The 23178-nt window shown below is 21.6% G+C and overlaps 4 protein-coding genes across 4 annotated transcripts; all 4 read right to left on the bottom strand. All coding sequences in view use genetic code 6, as the record gives it.

Moving 5' to 3' along the window:
• Nucleotides 1-480: 480 nt before the first annotated feature.
• On the bottom strand, nt 481-9280 carry TTHERM_000554269 (transmembrane protein, putative; the record flags this gene model as incomplete). Its single annotated transcript, XM_012795938.1, has 17 exons — nt 481-707; nt 780-965; nt 1015-2085; nt 2154-2529; nt 2581-3531; nt 3589-3720; nt 3808-4447; nt 4501-5885; nt 5945-6436; nt 6512-7041; nt 7100-7424; nt 7482-7741; nt 7888-8235; nt 8293-8439; nt 8491-8898; nt 8954-9124; nt 9178-9280. 17 exons carry the CDS (start codon nt 9278-9280, stop codon nt 481-483), a joined length of 7752 nt encoding a protein of 2583 aa, XP_012651392.1.
• A 1668-nt stretch (nt 9281-10948) lies between these two features.
• TTHERM_00554230 (transmembrane protein, putative) lies at nt 10949-12225 on the bottom strand (the record flags this gene model as incomplete). Its single annotated transcript, XM_001009213.2, has 3 exons — nt 10949-11160; nt 11214-11402; nt 11454-12225. 3 exons carry the CDS (start codon nt 12223-12225, stop codon nt 10949-10951), a joined length of 1173 nt encoding a protein of 390 aa, XP_001009213.2.
• Nucleotides 12226-12510: 285 nt separating this feature from the next.
• On the bottom strand, nt 12511-19963 carry TTHERM_00554220 (transmembrane protein, putative; the record flags this gene model as incomplete). The annotated part of the gene is made up of 14 exons (XM_001009212.3): nt 12511-13032; nt 13081-14025; nt 14075-14200; nt 14248-14887; nt 15099-16489; nt 16544-17011; nt 17223-17752; nt 17815-18139; nt 18185-18447; nt 18580-18915; nt 19038-19085; nt 19167-19574; nt 19624-19791; nt 19939-19963. The coding sequence occupies 14 exons, from the start codon at nt 19961-19963 to the stop codon at nt 12511-12513; spliced, it is 6195 nt and encodes a 2064-aa protein (XP_001009212.3).
• Nucleotides 19964-20480: 517 nt separating this feature from the next.
• Nucleotides 20481-21742, bottom strand: TTHERM_00554190 (glyceraldehyde-3-phosphate dehydrogenase; the record flags this gene model as incomplete). The annotated part of the gene is made up of 3 exons (XM_001009209.2): nt 20481-20681; nt 20742-21380; nt 21554-21742. The coding sequence occupies 3 exons, from the start codon at nt 21740-21742 to the stop codon at nt 20481-20483; spliced, it is 1029 nt and encodes a 342-aa protein (XP_001009209.2).
• Between the last annotated feature and the right edge of the window lie 1436 nt (nt 21743-23178).

Below are 23178 nucleotides of genomic sequence, written 5' to 3'. Positions count from 1 at the left end.
TTTAAACTTCATATTTTATTTATATATAAACCATTTATGAAATATTACTTACTAAAAATGTATAAAAATATTCTAAAACATAAATTTAGCTTATAAAATTAATAATTTTCGACCAAAAATTATTTGTCTTTCATTAACCTAAGTATCTGAAATAATAAATAAATAATTTTAATATACTGCAAATTTTGATTAATAAAAGCTGTCAATACTTTATGTTTTTTACCTTAGATTTAGTATTTTGATATTTTGGGATATTTTTTTTAGGTTTAATTTATTTTATAAAATTAATAATTGTACATTAAATATAAATTAGTGTGTCACAAATGATCTACATTTTCATATTTAAATGAACTTGAGATCAATAGATTAAGAAATTAAAAAAATTAATTTAAAATAAAAACCATCAAATAAATAATCAATTCTTTTAATCAAACAAAATAAAAAAATATAAATTAGTCTAAAATTATATTACATAAAACCTCATTTTTAATATCTAATTTTATTTTATGAATTTGTAGAAGATAATCTATCTAAATTATTTGATTCAAATATTTAAGGAAATTCTTCCATTTCATAATCTATTTTCTTAATTTTAGAACATGTTAAGAATGGATTTTAATTATTTTTTCTTGAAGTCCTATAAGATTTTTCCTACTCAAATTTCGATTAGAAATTCGTTAGTTTAAACTCCATTTCTACTAATTTATCTTATTATGTAAATAATTATTAATTAATTAACTAATACAATTGTCTTATGAAAAAACAATAATTATATTTACCTATTTTATTTTAAGTAATTAAAATATTTTAGCTTTAGTTCTCACTAATCTTACTGCTAAGAGGTGACATAGATAATTAGCTAGCACTTTATTAAGGAGAAAGATAATGCTTTTTAATTTACGACTTTTCAGTCTATTCAAATTCTTAATTATTTTATTTTTCTTATTAAGCTACTATTTATTTTCCTATTTATTTTTAATTAGTTTTAAAGAAAGATTTAAAAAATATGTTTACTTTATTCAGTATTTAGCTGCTATGACAAAAGTAATTCATACCTTTTGATCTAACTTAATTTAGTATATTTAATTAAGGCTATTTAAATTTTTTTTTTCAATTCAGGTTTTATAAACTTTACTGTTTTTTCCTTTCCTTATTATTTATCATTTTCGCTTGTATTTTTTAAAGATATTTTATTTTTGACCCATGAGCAAATTTTTGAAAAATATTATTTATAACCTTCTAAAACTTTCATTAAAATCACCAAATTGAAATAAAAGTTAATTATAATAACTGTGATTAATGAAATAATTATTAAATAATTATATTCATTTCCATTAATAAATACACAAAGAAATATTGTCAAAGCACATACTTTAGTAGATAAACTGTCTATTTAATTGTATTAACTTTCTTCATAAGGTTAATATTTATTTGCTAAAATTCCATATGCAGTTATTATTAATGTGACAATACAACCTTTAACAAGGGTGTATTAATAATAAAAGTTAAGCACAATTATTATTGATATTTTTTATGCTATTTTGATAAACTCCCAATAAAAAACATTGTTTTTATACTCTCTATACAAGAAACCAAATCTCATGTTAATAGATAAATTATCAAGCTTTACCTTATTTTTAAGAATGTAAATTAACAATAAAAGAGGAAGTATTAGAACCCATAAAATTAAAAAAGGTAGCACAAAGCTTATACTATAAAATTTATAACTCTTTGTATTGCATTCATAAGTGGTGTTATTTAGTATATATAATGTGTCTCCTATTTGCCTACATGAAAGCAGACTGATCATTTAAGATACTAAATCAGGTTAGAGATATAGAAATAAAAATATTGAACCGGTGTAAAACTAGTATAATTTAAAGCGTCTAGATTTTTCAACTAAATATTACTTAATTTTCAAGGATATTACAAACACTATCAAAATAATTAGAGGTGTTGTTAAAGAAAATATCAATTTTAAGTATATTAATGGAATATGTGTATTTATTTCTTTAAGTAGGCACTCTAAAAAGTCAGTTGAAGTTTTTATAGGATTTCCTAAATATGAGGAAATGTCTACCAACCCTATTAATAAAGTTAAAATATTTAATACTTAATTTAAAAATTTGATGATTAAAAAAAAAATAATTTACTTGAATTAATATTTAAATTGAAAGTTGAAACAGAGCTAATTATTTAGAAATAGTTAGTGAGTATTTTTATATAATTTTTAGATGGCTGATTTACCTCATTTTATTTTTAATTACTTATCCTACTTATTTGAATTCTTCCTTTATCAAAAGATAACATATTTTGTTTTTAGGATTATTTCTATTTATATCTAATACTTTTAATCAAAGTACCTTATAAGAATAAATTCTATTCGCTTTTGACTGTAAGATAGATAGATACGAGTATCCATATATATGTAAGAACTAATTTAAATAAATTTTTAGTCTAATCTTCACATAGTCCACATTAAAAATTGTTAGTTCTAGTATAACTTTACTCCCAGAATTCACCATGAATCTTAAAATTAATAAAGTAATTTAATACAAAAAAAAATTTCAATTTGATTACATCGCACTCTTCACATAGAGGACCTATGTTTCCAGTAACACAGATGTTATTTCCAAAAGATTTTTCTGTGTTCTTTACACAATTCTGCAATCTATTGTAACATTAAATTATTTCTATGCTATACTCTTCCTTTCTCCAAAACCCATTCTGAAGTTAAACAGTACCATTTTGGCAATCTCCACCCTATGGACAAGAGTAACATCCCTAAAAATCTAATGAATACTTACCTTCTTCACAAGTTTAACATTCTTTGTAGTTATTGTACTAATTAAAAATCTCTCCATAAACACAATTCCTAAAGTTTACATAGACTTCAAAGGTATAATTATTTTCAAACTTTAATGTGTAATTATTATAGACTTTTATGGAATCTGAGACGAATTCGATAACTGAATCAGATGATGGAATACCAACCAATTCAAGTTAATCGAAAATAAAAATATTTTGAATAGGATCCAAATTTGATAGTGTATTACCTCTAAAATAATATTGAGAATAATTTTGTGTTTTTTAACTTATTTGTATTTTAGCTGTTAGTTGCTATCCCTCTGTAAATGTTATAGGTTTAAAACTAGTATCCCTCAATTAAAATATAAATTTAGGGAATTTATCTCCACTTTTAAATTTATTTAGAGATATTTTTTATGGATAATCTTTCGAAAAATTATAATAATTGACTAGGTGCAGCTCTGTAGGATAAGAAAACTGGTTATCTCCGTAGTGTTATCCTTAATTAAATTAAATTTGACTTTAATAGATTTGAGGATTAATTCCTTAGTTGTAAATGCCACCACCGATAAAAGCTTTATTTTTTTAAATAATTGTTTTGTTAACAATAAAAACTTATTATGCAGAATTCATATCTTCAGTTTCAATATAAAATGCACCACCATAACCATTAACAGCTAAATTGTCTTCAAATTTAGATTCATGTATAATTATTTTAAAAATCTGTATATCATAATAAAAATAATGTTTTTTTGTAAAAAAATAATTAAATTTAAATACATCGTTTTATTATGCTTTTAAATAAATTGCTCCACCACTATAAGTAGCTATATTACTTGTAAAATTTGAATTTAATATTAGATTATTAGTTTGAGTTATCCCTTAAATTAAAATAGCTCCTCCATTTAATACCTTAAGTTTAAATTTATTAAAAAAATTAGCAAATATGAAAAAAAACAAATTATCTAAAATTATTAAGAATTAACTTTAAATTCTTACTTAAGAAGATCTAAAGCAAGTATTTTGAATATTGAAAGCAGTGTAAGTTAAATATAAGCTTGAGCCTTAACAATTTAAACAAATAATTTCATTAAAATATGAATTATCGTTAATAGTTATGCTTGATGTGTTTAATTTTATCAAAGAGTTACTATTAATTTATTACTTTATATTTTACTATTAAAGATTTCTATGTTCTACAACCAAAGATAAATTGCTGAAATGAGCCTGGCTCATTATAACTTAGCTCAAAGTTGCATCAATCAAGCTTGGCATAAAAAAAGATTAAGATATTTAAATTTTTTGTATTGAAATATTTGAGTTTATTGATTTTATTAAAAGAGGTTATGTTGATTGGTATGATGAATATAAATTACTAAAGTTTGTGTTATTTATAGTTATATTTGATTTCTCTGCATAAATTAATGTGGAAGTTTATAAATTTTAAGTTAAAACTTTTTTATTGAATTAAGTAGGATAATTTTAAGTTTTTTAATTGTATGCTTTTAAACCTTATACATTAACTTATGATTAATTGACACTTAAAAATATAGAATCAGTGTTTCCTAAAATATTTGTTAAGATGATAGCTGTTAAATTTATACTTAAAGATGCTTCTATTTGTACCTATGCTTGATTACTAAAAAAATATTATTAATAAAAACTAAAGTTATTTTTAAAATTAAAAATTACAAAACTGAAATAGCTTTTGATCCTGCATTTAAAGAATATATGTCTGTAAAATTACATTTATTTATTAATAATTTAATGTTTGAATTTTAAGTATGTATGAGGAAAGCTCCTCCATCTTAACTTGAATATCCTTAAGAAAATGAAGAATTGGATAATATAATATTGATCTCATTTATTTATGATTCAATATATATAAAAGAGGCCAAGCTTGATGTTGATTAAGATAAAAAGGTATTTAATAACTAAAGTGTCACAGTTTTTACTCTAATACATCCTCCTTCTTATACAAATAAAGTATTTGTGTCTTGCAAATCGAATGAAGAATATTGAAATGAGCAATTATTTATTAATAGGCTTTTACTCTACACAAACATGAAATTATAAAGTGCATTTGATTTTGAGTTATTAAATCTAGTACCTTAAATTAAATTGTCACCTTATGAATTTATAATCTGAATACCTGTAGTTGATTATGTCTGAGAGTTTATAAAGCCAAAAAGTATATTATCATGAAAATATGAATCCAATATCTTAATATTAGAGTATTAATCAGAGGATATAAAAATAGGATTTGAATAGGTATTTGTTAAAGTTTGATAAAATGAGCTATTAAAAATATTGATTTAGGTCATTTAAATTGTTACATTTTCATATATTTAGCTTTATACATTTATAATAGATTAGTCAACAGCTTTGATAAAACTTGAATTAAACATATTTAGACTAAAATTTTTTACATCAGTAAATATTAGACATCCAGCATATTAATTTATATCTGTATTTTAGAAAAAAGAAAAATCATTTGTGCATGATATGTTAAAAAGCTAATTATTTAGGCAATTAGAAGCTCTTAAGAAAGATATTTTATTTTGATTCTAAGTAGTTATATTATTTAGAATAATATTCTAAACTTTATCTATTTAAATTAGAGAAGTTGTTAATAAATTTTTATAAGTTTTATCATCAGGAAAATATTAATTTTCTGAGTTTTAAACATTGTTAACTAAGAGAGTGTGCTATGGTAAAGGATTAAATGTGTAGATTGCATTAAAAAATAAATACGATGCCATTGTATAAAATTTATTTTAAGTAATTGTAATATTTTAAAAGGATAAAATATAATTTTTCTAATTGACATTAGTTATTGTTGAAAAAACCTTTTAATTACAAAATATATTTCCTTTTATTTGCATATTGCTCACATTAAACAAGCCTCCTTAAAAGAGTTCTCCTACGTTTTCAGAATAGGTAATTTACTCAAAGTTGCAAGTGTTGTTTTAAATAAACATTTAATTAATTGTAATATTAGTATCGCTTATTTATCTTAAAATACTAAACTAGCTGTTTAAAATTGAATTTTCAAGAGTAAAATTTTAAAGACTTATCTTTTAATTGTTGAAAAAATAATAATTTAAAATAAATTATGTTTAATAAAAAGATTTACCTAATTTGAATTAGTAACTATAATTAAATCTTCAAAGTGAGAAAAATTAGCTGATGATATATTTATATTTTGTAATATAACTGAAGAATTATCAATATGCATAAAATAGCAAGTAACTATTTAATTATATTACTGTGATTGATCTTATTATTATGATAACTACTACTTATAATTGATATGTTCAATATAAGCCGTGTCAAGTATTTTAGTTATTTTTAATCCACATTCAGAGATTAGATTCTTAGATGATATTAAATATTTTATCATAATATTTTATAATCTTAAAATGTTGAATTACTAAAATTCTAAAACATCATAAGTATTTATTTCAGATTAAATAGATTCATCAACACTTTTAATTGTCAAATTTATAATATTTCCAAATTGCACGTTAATAAGCTCTTATATAATTTAAAGAGATTAATTTGGATAAATATAAATAGTAGCATTGATCTTTTAAACACCAAATATTAGGTCATTATATTGCTACATCTTTATTTTTTTAAAATTTGTTACTTCTACATTCAAATTAAAAAAATAAAAAACTAAAAATATAAATTAATTTACTAATAAGAAGGATGTTATTAAGCTTTTAGAAGTTACAAAAGGAGATTCTTAAGTTCCTAATCCATATAGATTATTAGAAAGCTATTATTCAGTAGAATTAAAGTAAAAGTCCATCTGACAATTTAGGCAATTTTATCTATTTTATAAGCATTATCCAATTGGAAAATAATATATACTATAAAAATACTAAATAAAAAGCATTTGGGATTCAGCTAAATATTATAAATTTAAGGTATAATCTTTTTATTTTATTGTTTAAAATTATAAAAAGAATTCAAAACTTTGAGTGTTTTGATTGAATGTAAATAAAAAGACATTTCCTGTATCACTTTCTCCAACACCAATAAGCTGAATTTCTTCAAAAGAATTAACGTTAAACGATTTAGAGGACATTTACTTTAACAATTACGTTTCCTCAGTATCTATATTAAAAGCAATTAAATTCAGATTATCACATACTGCTACCAAGTAAAGGGCTTTATCATCGTTGTATAGCTAGCCAATAGTAGAATTGAAGCATTGATATTTAGCTTATTAAATAATAAAATTGCAATATTCAAATATTCAAAAAATAAATATTATTTTTACTTATAGATTTCTTAAATTTAAATTCAGTAATGTTTTACGAATTCCAGCCATAAACATTCCCAAGCACATCTAACCCAACTATTAATTTATTTTTATCAGAATATAGTGCATAACATGTTTGAATTTAATTATCAGCATCATTGTTGGATACTAATTGTTAAAGATTCCAATGATAATAATCAACAATCCAAAATAAAAATTTTTCATTATTATCTTTGAAAGGTAAAGCAAAAAGAATCCACAAGTACTTTTCTTAATCTAAATAAGAAGTTTAAGTTTAGCTAATTCTACCAAACGATAGATTTAAATAACTTATATCCATATACTAATTTTCAAAAAAAAAATTATTTTATTTTCTTTTTACTCTTATAAAAATGTTTACTGAATAATAATCACCGAACGCATCGAGTTGTATTAAATTATTGTTATTCATCTATAAAAAAAATCCTTTAGGGTAGTTTGCAATTTCGATAAAACAATTTTCTTTTCCATTGATTTAACTACCTAAATTAAATGTCCACACATCTTTTCCCTAAGGTGTGTCCTCAGAAGCAAAAACATAACTGGTTATTGGTGTAATGTAATAGTCTTTTTTATCAAAATTTCTATGAAAAATTTTAGGAAATCCTGTAGTTCGATAATCTTTTTTTAAAAACATAATTTCATAAATATTATCTTTGTTTATTTCAATAGAATTAAATATTTTCATAATATTTTAATGGAGTAAAAATTTTTTTGGATATTTCTTTGTGATGCTTTTTATTAAAAAAGTTTTAATAATTAGTTACATTAACGAACTTAAAAAGTATTATCGATGTATGAGTAGAAAATAGAATAAGTCTACTCCATACCTCCATAATGAAAAATATTATGGACAGGTAAAACTAAAACCTTATTTTCTTCTAAAAAGTACCAATTTGCATGTTAGAATGCTTCGATTGATATTGGAAAAGGTTATTAAGCCATTTCATAAGTTAAAGAATCTATTTTTTATATCTAAAAATCTCCAAATATCTAAATATCTAATCTGAATATTTTAGTTGTATCTGTAAGATATAGACTCTAGCTATTTAATGTTTGGGAAATACCTCTAATTAATTTTCCATTATAGAAATCACTAGTAGAATCCATCAGTTCTATTTTAATAAAAAATTAGTATCTATTAATTGCTCTATAAATATGTATTTCTTTACATAAATTTTTCAGCAATTTAAATTTTCCTTCTCTTAAATTTACAATCTAAATAATATTTATTAAATAACCTTAACCTACAGCATATATAACATTCCAATTTAAATCAACATCTATGTCTATATATTAAGTAGAACTAGGATTTCCTTCTATTTAATATTATATTTCAAAAACAATTCATTTTGTTAAAGTAAATTTACATGGTTCTGGCAAATAATTATGATATTCAAGAGCAATTGTTGTAGTATTTAATGACCAAGCTTGAAAGCCATATTTATCTTTTATTGCTACAAAGATTAAACCATTTTAGAGAAAGAATATTTTAGGGAAATAAAGAGGATTATAGATATCATACTTGAAATAGCAAGAATCTTTAAAATATACCTAATTCAATTCAATAACATCTATAATATAAATGTTGCAAGTTTATGTTGTTACAAAAGCTAAATTTGTTCCTTAAATTAAGTTAATTCCCTTTAAATTGCTAATAATAAGATGATTTATTATAGATAATGTATATATGTTAGCAACTATCAATTTTTATTCGCTAGCAACTAAAATCTGATTTGTCTACTCAATAAAATCCATTTAAACTATTGTATAATCAGCTGTTTATATATATTTTAATTAGTTAATTTGAAAATTCATAAAAGCATATTTTACGCCTAATAACATTAATTGTGTTGTCAACATCTTTGGAAATATCATTATAATATACAACACTGGTAATAGCAACACCATTTTAGTCTTTCGCTGTTGAGTTTATTAAAAGCAAATTTGTTTTTGGTATCTTCAAGTAATTTATGATGTATTAAGACTCAAAAAATTTAGGTACTATTTATAATTAGAAATAAAAATTTTATTATGATAAAAATTTGTTTATTTACTTTGCTAAACTTAAAAATTTGGGCATTTTTATGCTTAAGCCAAAATTAAAATTCCCAATTTAAATAAAATAGTCTATAAAAGTAACAGAATTTTATTTGTCATTTTTCACTTGCTTTTATTTATTGTTAATTATTCAAAAATATTAATTAGTATATTTCTTTCAATAAATAAAAGATGATTAATTAATTAGTTAATTTATTTACTTCTTCTTCTTTTTATTGTTTCTTTCTTAAGCTTATTTTGATTAGTTTTTCCTTTAATATTAACTCTTTTACAATTTTAAGATTATTATAAATGATTTATCTGTTTTTTATGAAGCTAGAAAAGTGAAATTTTTCTAAGGATATTATTTTATTATTATCTTTTCTTTAATCTAATGTGGTGAATATTTTACTTTTTTTTTTTTCATATTTATATCTTTTAATTACAAAGGAAAAAGGAAAATTGAACTAACTATTCCTAATTTTTCCAGAAAATTTCTTTTTATATGTAATAATTACAAAATAATCCACACAATTTTTATTTTTGAATCATTAGCTTTTTCCTATTGATTCATACAAATTTTTAATAAGTCTTACTGATTATTTTTTATAGCATATTTTGATTCATTAATATTTTTTACTATGTTTGAATTATAATAAAATAACTAAAAGATAAATTAATTGAATAATACGTAAAATATTTTTGAAATAATGTATTTTTAAATATATAAAAATTAACTTTGATAAAAAAAATAAAAATAATAAAATATTGATTATTTTAGCATGATATTTAAAATAATGGTAATTATTTAGTATGATTGATTATTGATTAAATTTATTTTTAATTATTTAGTTTTTTTTTCTTTATATAAGATGTTTTATTTAATAGAAGTAATTATATTATTAATTATATTTAAGAGATTCATAATTATATCACTAAGAAAAATCAAATATTAAAAGTATTGAATTCGAAATTCTCATTCAAATGTCTCTAAAAACACTTCTCTTGTTTTCTCTAAATTTTAATCCTTAATTGATTCTTTCTGGAAGTTAGTTAAATAAAATTAAAGAAACTATTAATTAATCGATTTCGAATGTAATCTTAAAGATTTTTTCAAATTAGGAATAGATATTGGCTGAATATTTGATACTTTTTGCTTGATTCATCCCCAATAATCCGGTGAGTAACTTGGCCATTCAATAAATTTTTTTTTTAAATGAGAACAAGGGCAAAAGCCACATATATTACAAGCATACTATTAAAATAAAAATTAATTTAGAACCATAATATAAAAATAATTCATACTACAACTATCATATCCACCAAAAAATATTATAAAACCAACCATTGAAAAATTAAGATTGGTTTATTAAAAATTCTATTTATAACTCTTTTTATCAAGAAAATTTTACTTCAACAAAATATACCTATAAAAAACTAAATAAAAAATACACAGACTAAATTTTCAAATACACTTTAGTAAAAAATTTTTTCAAAAATATTCATTTAGGTTTTTATTTTAAAAAATATAAATATATAATTAAATAATCTTCTTATTATTCATATGTAATCCACAAATATTATTAATTTTACTAAAAAAATGAGTTATTTATTCTAAAATCTTATTTTATGAAGTTTAATAGAGGAATATAATTTTATAAAAAAAAAGAGAATTTAAATATTTTTTAAATATTTTAACATATAATTTTATATTAACATACATCAATAATCAGAAAAAAACTATAATAAATTAATACTTTAATTTAATTTTTATTCCATAATTTGATATCATTTCAATGAATTTGTTTATTATATTTACATGAATTAAGGTAAAAAATTTGGATTGCTTTAATCCATCATTTAAATAGCGTTTATGTCATCAGGATATGACTCTGACTATGCTTAACTCAAGTTTGTGTCAAATAAGTTTTTGTTTTTTTACTTTTTTATAAAACTTTATCTTTTATTTGATGATTTAATTTTTAATCCTATCAGCTGATCTATTTATTAAAAATATATTTTATTTTTAAAAAGGATCCATATATAAAATTACCTTTCTAGTATTAAGAAATAATATCGCTTTGATTTTAAGTTTCATTTAGCTTGAATATGCTTAAAGTTGAATGAGAATTTTAATTGGGAATAATATAAGGTGACTAAGTTTCAAATTTGAATTCTTATTTTTAGCTCTATTCAAGTTTCTAGATATTTTGTTATGCTTTAATAGCTGAAAATTATTAACCTAATTTAAAAAATCATTTAATTTATGAAAATAAATAAATTGGATATTTACTTATCTGGTTATTTAATACTGAAAACATTATTTCCTATCTTTTATCCAGGCTTAAATAGCAATAATTTATTAATGATCTTCTTATTTTTTCCCTCAATTTAGGGTTTATTTACTTCTTGCTGATTTATTATTATTTTTGCTTTTTAAATACTTTAATAGTTAAGAACTCAAATATTTTTTAAATTTTTTATTTGTATCCATGAAAAACTCTTGTTAATATGAAGCAAACGAAAGAAATATTAATTATAAATATCATTAGAACTGATATGATGACTAAATATTTGTAATCATTTTAATACATTAATAGGCAGAGATATATTGTTAAAGCACACACTTTAGTTGATAAGCTATCTATATAATTTTATTCATCTTCCTTGTAAGGTTTTAATTTGTTTGATATTATTCCATAAGCTGTTATTATCAAAATAACAAGTAATCCTTTAATAACAACATTCTGATAGTAAAAGTTAAGAGCAAGTATAATGGATAATTTTTGAGCTATTTTGATAAACTCCCAGTAATAAACATTAGATTTATATTCTCTATACAAGAACCCAAACTTCATATTAGTAAATAGGCTATCAAGTTTTGATCTATTTCTATAAATATGTACTAATAAAATAAAAGGAATTACTATCACCCATGAAATAAGGAAAGGAAAAACTAAGCTCATACTGTAAAAATTATACTGATCAGAGTTACATGTATAGTTAATGTTACTTAGTATGTAAGAGTTGTTTCCAATCTATCTACAAGAAAGTAGACTAATCATTTAAGAAACTAAATCAGGCTAAAGATACAGAAAAAGGAAAATTGATCCTGTATAAAATTGATAAATCTTAAATTTAACTGATTTTTCAAAGACAATTTATTTTAATTTTAATCCAAAAATAAACAAAATCAAAATTAATAAAGGCGTAATTAATGAGAATATGAGCTTTTAGTAAATCAAAGGTATATTTGTTTTAAAATCTTTAATTATGCAATTAAGAAAATCTGTTGATATTTTTATTGGAGCTCCAATGAATGAAAAGATGTTAATCAAATCTAAGTCATATCAATTAAAAAAATTTTATTAAGAAAAAAATAAATTTTTTAATATTAAGAAACTTATTTAAATATTAATAAATCTTCTAAATAAAAAAAACTTAACTGTTATTTAATAATAGAGAATAGTCAAATAATATTGATTTAATTTACATGATTCAATATTTAGGTTAAAAGCTACAGCCTAACTAACAATTTAAGCATAATTTGTAAATATTTTAATATAGTTTTTAGCAGACATATCTCCTTTAATACTTTTAAGAGTTTTTTAACTTTATTATGATAATACCATAGAATTAGAAGGTTTTTAAAAGTTTTACATACCTAGCTTTTAACTTTATCTTCGTATATTATTTATAAAAATATTTTTTAAAAAGAAGTTTTCATGATCTTGTACTGTAAAAAAGATAGAGAAAAGTATCCAAATATATGTAAGAACTATCTTCCAAGAATTATACTTTAATTCTTGGCACAATTGACACTAATATTAATTAGATCTTGTATAGCTTTTCCCCCAGAACTCGCCATAAATCTTAAGTAAAAAAATTAATCAAAAAATATTCATAAAAATTAAAATTACATCACATTCTTCACATAAAGGCCCTATATTTCCTTGAACACAAACACTATTTCCAAAAGAATTTCCTACACAATTTTACTATAAGTTGTGACATTAAATAATTTCTATACTTTTATCTTCTTTTCTCCAATATCCATTTTAAAGATAAACAACTCCATTATGACATTCTGCTCCTTGTGGACAAGAATAACATTCTTAAAAGTCCAACGAATACTTTTCATCATCACATACTTAACACTCAGTAAAATTATTATACTTATAGATGATTTCTCCATAAACACAATTCCTAAAATTAACATTGACTTCAAATGTATAATTGTTTTCATACTTCTGTGTATCGTTATTAAAAACTTTTATAGAATCAGAGACAAATTCAAGAATTGAATCTGAACCTGGAATACCAATCAAATCTATTTATTCAAAGACAAATACATTTTATTGAGGATCAATATTTACAGATGTATTTCCTCTGAAGTAATATAAAGAAGAATTAACAGTTTTTGAACTAACTTAAGCTTTTACTGTGAGTTATTATTATTAATTAATATATGTTATAGGTTTATAGCTACTGTCTTTTAGTTAAAATATGAGTTTGGGCATCTAGTTTCCACTTTTAAAGTTATTGATCTTTATTTTTTGATTATTATATGATGAAAAATTGTAATAATTAACAAGATAAAGCTGAGATGGATATGAAAATTAATCATCTCCATATATATATGCTTAGTTGTGAGAAATATTAGATTAATAAAACTTAGGATTGATTCCTTAATTGTATATTCCACCACCTATATTTGCCTAATTACTTTAGATTGCTGTTCTATTAATAAAAATAGTACTTAAAATAAAGTTTGTACCAAGTACCTCTATATATAAAGCACCTCCATAACCTGTATTAGCAATGTTATTTTTAAATTTTGAATCAACAATCGTAGTTTATATATTCTAAGAAAAAAAATATTTTATTATTCATTTTTAAATAATATTAAATTACATCATTTTCATTAGCTGTTAAGTAAATTGCTCCGCCATTAATTGCATAATTATTGTTAAAATTGCAGTCTTGTATTATATTTTCTTCATTACCTCCTTATATTGCAATGGCACCTCCATTTAACGCCTTTCAAAAAATACTTTAATAAATTTAATTGATATTATATTAAATACTTATGAATTTGTGAAGTATGTATTTGAGATATTGAATCTAGAGTTTACTAAAGATAAGCTAGAACCATAACACTTTTTGCTGCATATTATTTAGTTAAAAAATGTTTAATCTGATATCTCTAATTACGAAGCATTTAACTTAATCAAAGAATTCCCATAACTTTATTAAACAGACATATAGTTTTAAGGATGAGATCTATTTACAGTAGACAGATTGTTAAATTTACTTTAACTAATGAATAATTGACAATAAGCAGCATCTATTAAACTTATCCAAAAATATGATTACGAAATATTTAGTTTATTTATTATCACAATTGAGTCAACTGATTATATTAAAAGTGGTAAGATAGAATGATCTGATGAAGTTATGTTAAAAAAATTAGTATCCCTGAATGTAATATTCGAGTATTATGCCTATATTAAAGTTGGTGTGTAAAAAGTTTCAAAACCTGCCATTTAAGCCAATATATAAGGAAACTATTTAATTTCTGTATTTTTCCCATAGATATATTAAAATAAAACCTCAGAGTATTAGACGTTTAAAAATTTAGTATTTATGCCCCCTAAGACATTCGTCAATCTAATATCTACAAAAGAAAATTTATCTTAGTAGTCTGCTGTTCCTTAATTTTGGTTTCTAAAAAATAATTAAAAAAAGAGAAATGATATATTTCATAAATAAGTAAATAATATTATAAATATATGCTTTGAGTCCAGATTAAGATAATTGCGAGTGCAATCAAAAAAATTATTGCATAAAATCTAATCAGTTATGATTGATAAATAATTATCTCAATTTGGGTTTGGGCTCATAAATATATATAAATTTTTGTGAAAATGTAAATTACTGAATGGATATAATATTTGAGTTTTGAGAAAAAGTATAAACATCAGTAAAATTTGATCTAACAATGATAAATTTTATTTTTGAGTTTTGAGAATTTATGTAGATAGCACCTCCATCTGAATTTGAAAATCCTTAAGAAAACTATGATTAAGAAATCAAACTATTTATTTAATTGCTCAATGATTCCAAATATATAAAAGAAGCTATACTAGCTGTTGAATATGATAACTTAGACTGTGATAACTGAAATGTATTACATTTAGCTCTTATACATCCTCCTTATTAAATAAGCAAACTAGTTGTATCTAATAAATCAAAAGAAGAATTTGAAAACGAGCAATTATTAATAATCAAGATATTGCTCTGAACAAATATAAAATTGTAGAGAGAGTTAGATTTAGAATTATTAAATCTTGTTTCTTAAATTAAACTGCTTCCTAAAGAATTGATAAGTTAAATACCAGTCGTAGATTATGTTTAAGCATTAATATAACCATAGAGCACATTATCATGAAAATATGAAGACTATATTTCTATTTAAGAGCTATAGTCAGAGGATATAAATACAGGATTAGAATAAGAATTAGATAATGTTTATGTAAAGAAACTTGAAAATATTTCTATATTGGTTAGCAAGATTATGTTATTTTAATAGTTTTAGTTTATTATACTTATAATTTATTAGTCAGAGGCATTGATGAAGCTTGAATTAAATATATTTAGACTAAATTGGTTTACTTCTTTAAATAGCAAACAACCAGCATAATAATTAGAAATAGTGCTATTAAAATATTTTGCATCATTTTAACATGATATATTATATAGATTACTATTTTCAACATAAGAAGCTTTCAGAAAAGCTATTTCATTTTAATTTTTATAAATAATATTTTAAATATTAATATCCTTGATATTATCTATCAATATTAGTGATGTAGTATTTTAACCATTTTAATACTTTATTTATGAATTTGGTAAATACTAATTGTCTAATATGTAAATGTTGCTCACAAGAAGAGTATGCTAAGGAAGAGGGCTAAAGGCGTAAATTGCATTAAGTAATAAATATGGAGCAGTTGTATAAAATATATTTGATATTATAGTTATATTTTAAAGTTATAGCGTAATATTTTGTTGATTAATATTTGAAATTATTGAAAATATTTATTAATTACAAAATTAGTTTTCAATTATTTATATATTGCTAACATTAAACTGTCCTGCTTAAAATAACTATCCAACAAAATTAGAACCTGAATTTTACTATTAATCACATGTGTTGTTTTGAATAACCATTTGATTGATTGTTATGTTTGTATTGCTCATCTATCTTAATATGCTAAAATAACTATTTAGAATAGAATTCTAAAGTGTAAAATTTTGGATAATAATCTTTTATTTAAAAATAAAATATATTAATTATATTTTAAGGACTAAATATATTACCTGATTTGAGTTACTGACAAGAATTAAATCTTAAAAGTTTGAGAAATCAACAAACGATATATTTATGTCTTAAATTATAGCAGAAGAATTATTGATATACAAAGAATAGCAATTATTGTTCTAACCATCAAACTGTTAATTATAATTGATATTTTCGATGATCGCCCATTAAACTACATCTGTTATCTTTAATCCACAATAGGAATTTAAATCATATTATTACAATAATATGTATTATATTATTAAATTTTATAATTTTAACATCTTAAATTACTTAAATTCTAAAATATTAATAGTACTGATTTCAGCTTATATTTATTAATCAATGCTCTAAATTGTCAAATTAATTAAACTCCCAAAATCAATGTTTATCAGCTCTTAAAATATTTGAAATGAATATCTTGGGTTTATATAAATTTTTATATTTATCTATTAGACTTAATTAACTAGGTCACAATATTATTGGAGCTTATTTTCATAAATAAATTATTTTAATTATAATAAAAATAATTATTATTGAATTTATTTAACTTCAAAAAATATCATAATAATTTTCATTGTTAATTTATTAAAAGAAAATTTTTGTGCTAAAATTGAATATTAATTTTTTTTTTTGAGATTTTTCAATAAAAGAAATTTTATGGTTTTAATTTTTAATTTATATAAAAGTGATATTTACTTGTAAAAAGGAAGTAATTAAATTTTTTGAGCTTTAAAATGGTGATTCAGCTGTTCCTAGTCCATATAAATTATTTGATTATTAGATTTCAGTAGAACTAAAATAAAAATCCATCTCACAACTTAAGCAATTTTATATATCTTCTAAACATGATCCAATAGGAAAAAAATAATTACTATAGTAATATTAAATGAAAAGAATTTAAGAATCAGCTAAATAAGTGAGATTAATTGTTTCATCTTTGTATTTTACAGTTTAGATTTGCAAAAAAAAACTAAATTATTCTCTGACCTGATCAAATTAAAATAAATAGACATTTCCTGTATCTTTTTCACCAAAACCAATAAGCTAAATGTCCTCAAATGAGTTTACATGATTTGATGATGAAGACATTTTAATTAATAATTATGTATCTCCAGTATTTAGGTTAAAACTTATAACATTATAGTTATCACAAACAGCTATCAAATAAATAATATTGCGATTATTGTATAATTAACCTATAGGAGAATTATAGCACTAAAAAGCAGCTTTATTATTTATTAAAGAAATATTTAATACTATTTAATGATTATTGAAATAAAATATTTACTAATTGATTTTTTAAATTTAAATTAAGTAATATTTTATGAATTCCAAACATAAACGTTTGCAAATACATCTATTCCAACTATTTACTTATTCTGATCTGAATATAAAGCATAGCATGTTTAATTTAAATTATCATCGCTATTGTCTGAAGATAAAGTTTAGAAATTCAAATTCCAAATATCAATTATCCAAAATAAAAATGTTTCATCATTATCCTTAAATGGCAATCCAAACACTACCCAAAGATATTTATTTTAATCTAAAAATGAGACTATAACCTAACTAATTCTATTTATAGATAGATTCAATGAGCTTAAATCTAATATCTATAAAGATTTTAACAATTATTTATTTGCAATAAATTATATTACTTTCTTATTTTAAGTTTCAAAAATCTCAATTTAATACATCATTTGTGAACCCACTAAAACTATATATCCATTAGGATAGTTTTAGATTTAAATAAAGCTATTTTATTTATTAATAATATTCTCGTTGTATTAAACCTACCAAACTATATTTCCAGAAGGTTTATCCTAAGTTACTTTAACTGTGTTCAATAATGGTGTTACATAATAATAAGTTTGATTCAAATTAATTAAAAATATTTTTGCCCAACCAGTAGATGTATAATCTATTATTTTAAATTATTTTGAAAAAGGTTATTAAATCTGATAAAATGATAAAATAAAATTCAATATTAAAATAAATTAAAATTAATAATTATAAAATAAATTAAATTTTTTTCTAAAAATATTTTCTTTACACTAACGCTATGTAAATGTATTGTCAACATAGGAATAAAGAAATGTGTAAGACTATCCTAGAATATTGTTTTTCAGTGGTAAAATTAATTATTTGTTTTCTTACAAATAATACCAAAATGTAAACTATATTCCTTCAGTCTATATAGGAAAAGGATGATTAGCCATCTGATAGGTCAAAGAATATATATTTTATTTAGATTGATTCATGCTTATCTAAAAATCTAATCTAAATATATTTCTGGAGTCACTAAGAAATAAACTTTATTTTTAAAATGAAAAAAATCCGGTTTTAATAAGTTTGACATTTAAGAAGTCATCTGTTGCATTCATTAAGACTATTTTTTAAATTAAAAAAGTGGTTTATTTTTGTTTAGTTACATTTTTATACTTAAACTTTGTAATATTTCAAATCTTCCTGTACTTAAATCTATGATTTACATAATATTTATTAAGTAACCTTTACCTACAGCAAATATAATATTTTAATTTAAAGCTATATCGATATCTATGTATGCAGTGTTAATGCCTTGTTTTTCTAAAAAAAATTTAAAATTGGTTATTTTTCATATGAATAAGTAGAATTTACATGGCTCTGGTAAGTAATTATGATAACTGATTTACTATGTTGTTATATTAAATGACCATGCCTAGAAACCTTAATTATCTTTTAAAGCTATTAGTAGCAAATCATTTTGTAATAAGAAAGTTTTTGGAAATTAAAGTAAATTATTAAGATTATAATTAAAATAGCATGTGTCTTAAGAAAATATCTACTTTAGTTAAATTACGTCTACTATATAAAACTTACATATTTATATAGTAAGGACTGCTAAATCTGTGCCTTAAATCAAACTAAGAGCTGTAGCAGATCTGAAAGTTAGATAATTCAGTCTTTAGAGTGTGTAAACATTTGCAGTGATAAGCTAATTAGGACTAACAATTAGAATTTAATTAGTTTTGACAACAAACTCCATTTACAATATGATGTAATCAGCTTTTTAAATAAAAATATGAGTAAAAAAAAATAAAAAATAATTGTTTACTCTTAATAGCATTAATAATATTGTCAAAATTCTTAGAAAGATCATCATAATATACTATACTTGATTATTCTTAACTTGACTCTTAGGATAATGTGTTAATCAATAGTAAATTCGTATTCGGTATCTTTAGAAAGTTAGTAATGATATTCTATTCTAAGTAACGAGGCACTAAATATAATAAAATACTAAATATCAAAATGATTATTTCTTCAATTTACTATGTTGAATATTAAAGCTAGGGCATTTTTATGCCAAAATAACTCCGAGCAATTGAAAGAAAAGAAAATTCCATTAAATTTTTAAATAAATATTAACCATCTATCTTCAACTTTTTTTGCATTAAATAATTCTTATAGAAACTACTGAAAAACTTATTTAAAAGTGTAATTAAATTAATTATTATAAGTGCTTACTTTATCACATTTATTTTTATTTTATTATTATTAAATGCATAAAAGCAAAAATCAATCTTATTAATATATCATGATCAAATAGTATGATCATACCCTAAAAAATAAAAAAACATTTTAAAGAGATTTCTATTAAATTATGCCCATTTTAAAAATATGGGTTTTTGTTGTTTCCATATTAATTGCATATTTTACTTATATAACAAAATAATTAATGGTCTGTTTTCTAAATTTTTTATTAAAAATAATTAATAAATAAAAGCATGTTTTGATTTTATCCTGATAATTTGTTACTTTAAATCAGAGAATTCATTTTTAAATAATATTAATTTTATTAAGGACATTTGTCAAACATTTAAATTTTTACTGGAAAAAACATAAATATTTTATAGACACTTTATAATTTGAAATTATCAAATACGTTAACAATAAATAGAAAATTAAATTTCATAATCCTGAAGTTTTTTAAACATGCAAAGCTAAATCAAGAAGCTTGTTTGAAAATCCCCATTCATTATCATACCAAGATACAACTTTAAAAAAATTATTGTTCAGACCAATTCCTGCTTTTGAATCAAAAATAGAAGTTCTCTAATCATGTACGAAATCTTAAGATACTACTTCATCTTTTGTATAACCTAAAATTCCCTTTTTAATTTTAATGTATTTAAACAAATTAAAAAGGGAGACAAATAAATAATAAATTACATTAAGCTCACCTTTAGAAGCTTCTTCCATAGCCTCACAAATATTTGCATATGTAGTTTTTTTTTCAAGTCTAACAGTTAGATCTACTACAGACACATCAATAGTAGGAACTCTAAATGACATCCCAGTAAGTTTTCCTTTAAGATTTGGTAGAACCAGACCAACAGCTTTTGCAGCACCTGTAGAAGAAGGAATAATGTTAACCTTTGCAGCTCTTCCAGCTCTCCAATCTTTTCCTCCTTTTGAAGGACCATCAACCACTTATTGAGAAGCTGTTGTAGCATGCACAGCTGTCATTAAACCTTCTACTATACCAAAATTTTAGTCAAGTACCTTAGCGATATTTGCTAAACAATTTGTAGTGCAAGAGGCATTAGAAATGATATTTTAAGAAGGTATATAATTATTATGATTGACACCAAAGACATAAGTAGGAGTATCATCTTTAGAAGGTGCTGATAAAATAACTTTCTTAGCACCTCCTTTTAAGTGAGCTCCAGCTTTATCTTAAGTCAAAAATAATCCTGATGACTCGCATATAAAATCAGCTCCCACTTCACCCCATTTTAAAGCAGCAGGATCCTTTTCTTTAAACAAGACAATAGAATTTCCATTTATTTTAACAGTATGTTCATTAACCTATTTAAAAATAAAATTAAAACAGATAAAATTTAACTTAAATTGAAGTTTAAGTGCATATATTATTCAAAGTAAATTTATTAGAATAGAATAAAATAAAAATAAGCATTAAAATATAGATTTGAAGGGTATTTTTATGCATTTGTTAAAATTATTGTAATTATTCTAACTACCTTTTCAATAGTGCCAGGAAATTTTAGATGAACTGAGTCATATTTTAATTAATAAATTAAATAATCAATATCCATAGAAGGATCATTAATTGCAACAGGTGTGATCAAATTAGATTTATTTTCAATAGCAGCTCTTAAAACTAATCTGCCTATTCTACCAAATCCGTTTATACCTATTCTTAAAGACATATTGATTAGTAATTAATTTATTTAATTTATTATCTATAATGCTATTCTTTAAATTAATTAAATAATTATTTTTTTAGATACAAGTATTGATAATTTAATATATGTATTTGTCTATAATTAACATTTTTAATGAATTATATTATCAATTGACTTTACAGTCCATTTAAAATAGATAATTTAAAAAACAAAAAATATAAAATCTGATGAATAATTCTTAAAAAAATTGTAATAACAGGAATAAAAAAAATATATTGCTAGCCTGCTAAAATTATTAATTTTATTGAAATAAAAGCATAAAATATTTAAATTTGATATGTAATAAATAATTAGCACAGTTAAATGATAAATAAATAAATAATTATTGCTTAGTTACCTGGTTATTCTTAGCTTTTTAGTTATTTTGAAATAGAAGTTTAATGAAATATAAACGATCTAGAAATAAATTATCTACTTACATTTTTTTAGAAACATAATACACCCAAAATCTTAGAAAAGAACATAATTTTTTCTTTAAATTTTCTATGGAAATAATATAGATTAAAAATTAAAAATAAATACTAAAATTTTTTATTCATTAGTGTAAAATTTTTCAAAATAGAAATAATTTAACTTTATAGACAGTTTTATAAATTTTATAATAAGAAATTATGAGAGAATAAAAATAAATTGTATTTAAAAAATAAATTAATAAAATTAAAGAAACCTTTGCTATCTAATATAACTTTAAAGCATAAACCATAATTTAATAGTAAAATGGTAGAATGCTTTGAATAATTAATGTTATCTTTTTATAAAATCAAGCATCTTCAAAAATCACCTATTCTAATTAACTATATCTTTTGAAAAAATATAATACCATTAAGTAACAACTGTAAAATCTGGCCCTTAAGAAATACTTATAGAAGCTAAATCTCCTAAATTAACATATTTATTTAGGAGAGTGCATAAATTTCGGCAGTTATTAATATGTTAGAACTCAAAAGAGTATTTAATTGGTTTATATAATGTATTCAATTTACAATAATGGATAAATAGCTTTTAAAATAATATAAATAGTATTAACTAGAGTAATTGAGCAATTATTTGCATATAGTGATATTGAGGAGTTTTTAGCCTCACTACAAATATCATCATAATAAAATCTAGTACTATAATTCGTCGATATAAGTGTCCAAACTGAAATACCGAAGAACTCAATATGTTAGCCATGTAAAATTTAATAAAAATTATTTTATAAATGACAAGAAAAGTACCAAATACAAAAATCACAGATACAATAACTAATAAAAGCTAAACTAAGGTCTTTTAGATAAAATGAAATAAGTACTATCCATATTACAAATACTATAAATATTATAAATACGTGTAACCATTTATAATTCAAAATATATTATATGCTATGAATCTAAAAAATGGAATTATAATCAATTTTAATT

The sequence above is a fragment of the Tetrahymena thermophila genome (genome assembly GCF_000189635.1).
Source record: "Tetrahymena thermophila SB210 genomic scaffold scf_8254786, whole genome shotgun sequence".
Classification (NCBI taxonomy): Eukaryota; Ciliophora; class Oligohymenophorea; order Hymenostomatida; family Tetrahymenidae; genus Tetrahymena; species Tetrahymena thermophila.
The sequence above is the reverse complement of the archived record's forward strand: the minus strand, read 5'-3'. Positions and strand labels throughout refer to the sequence as shown.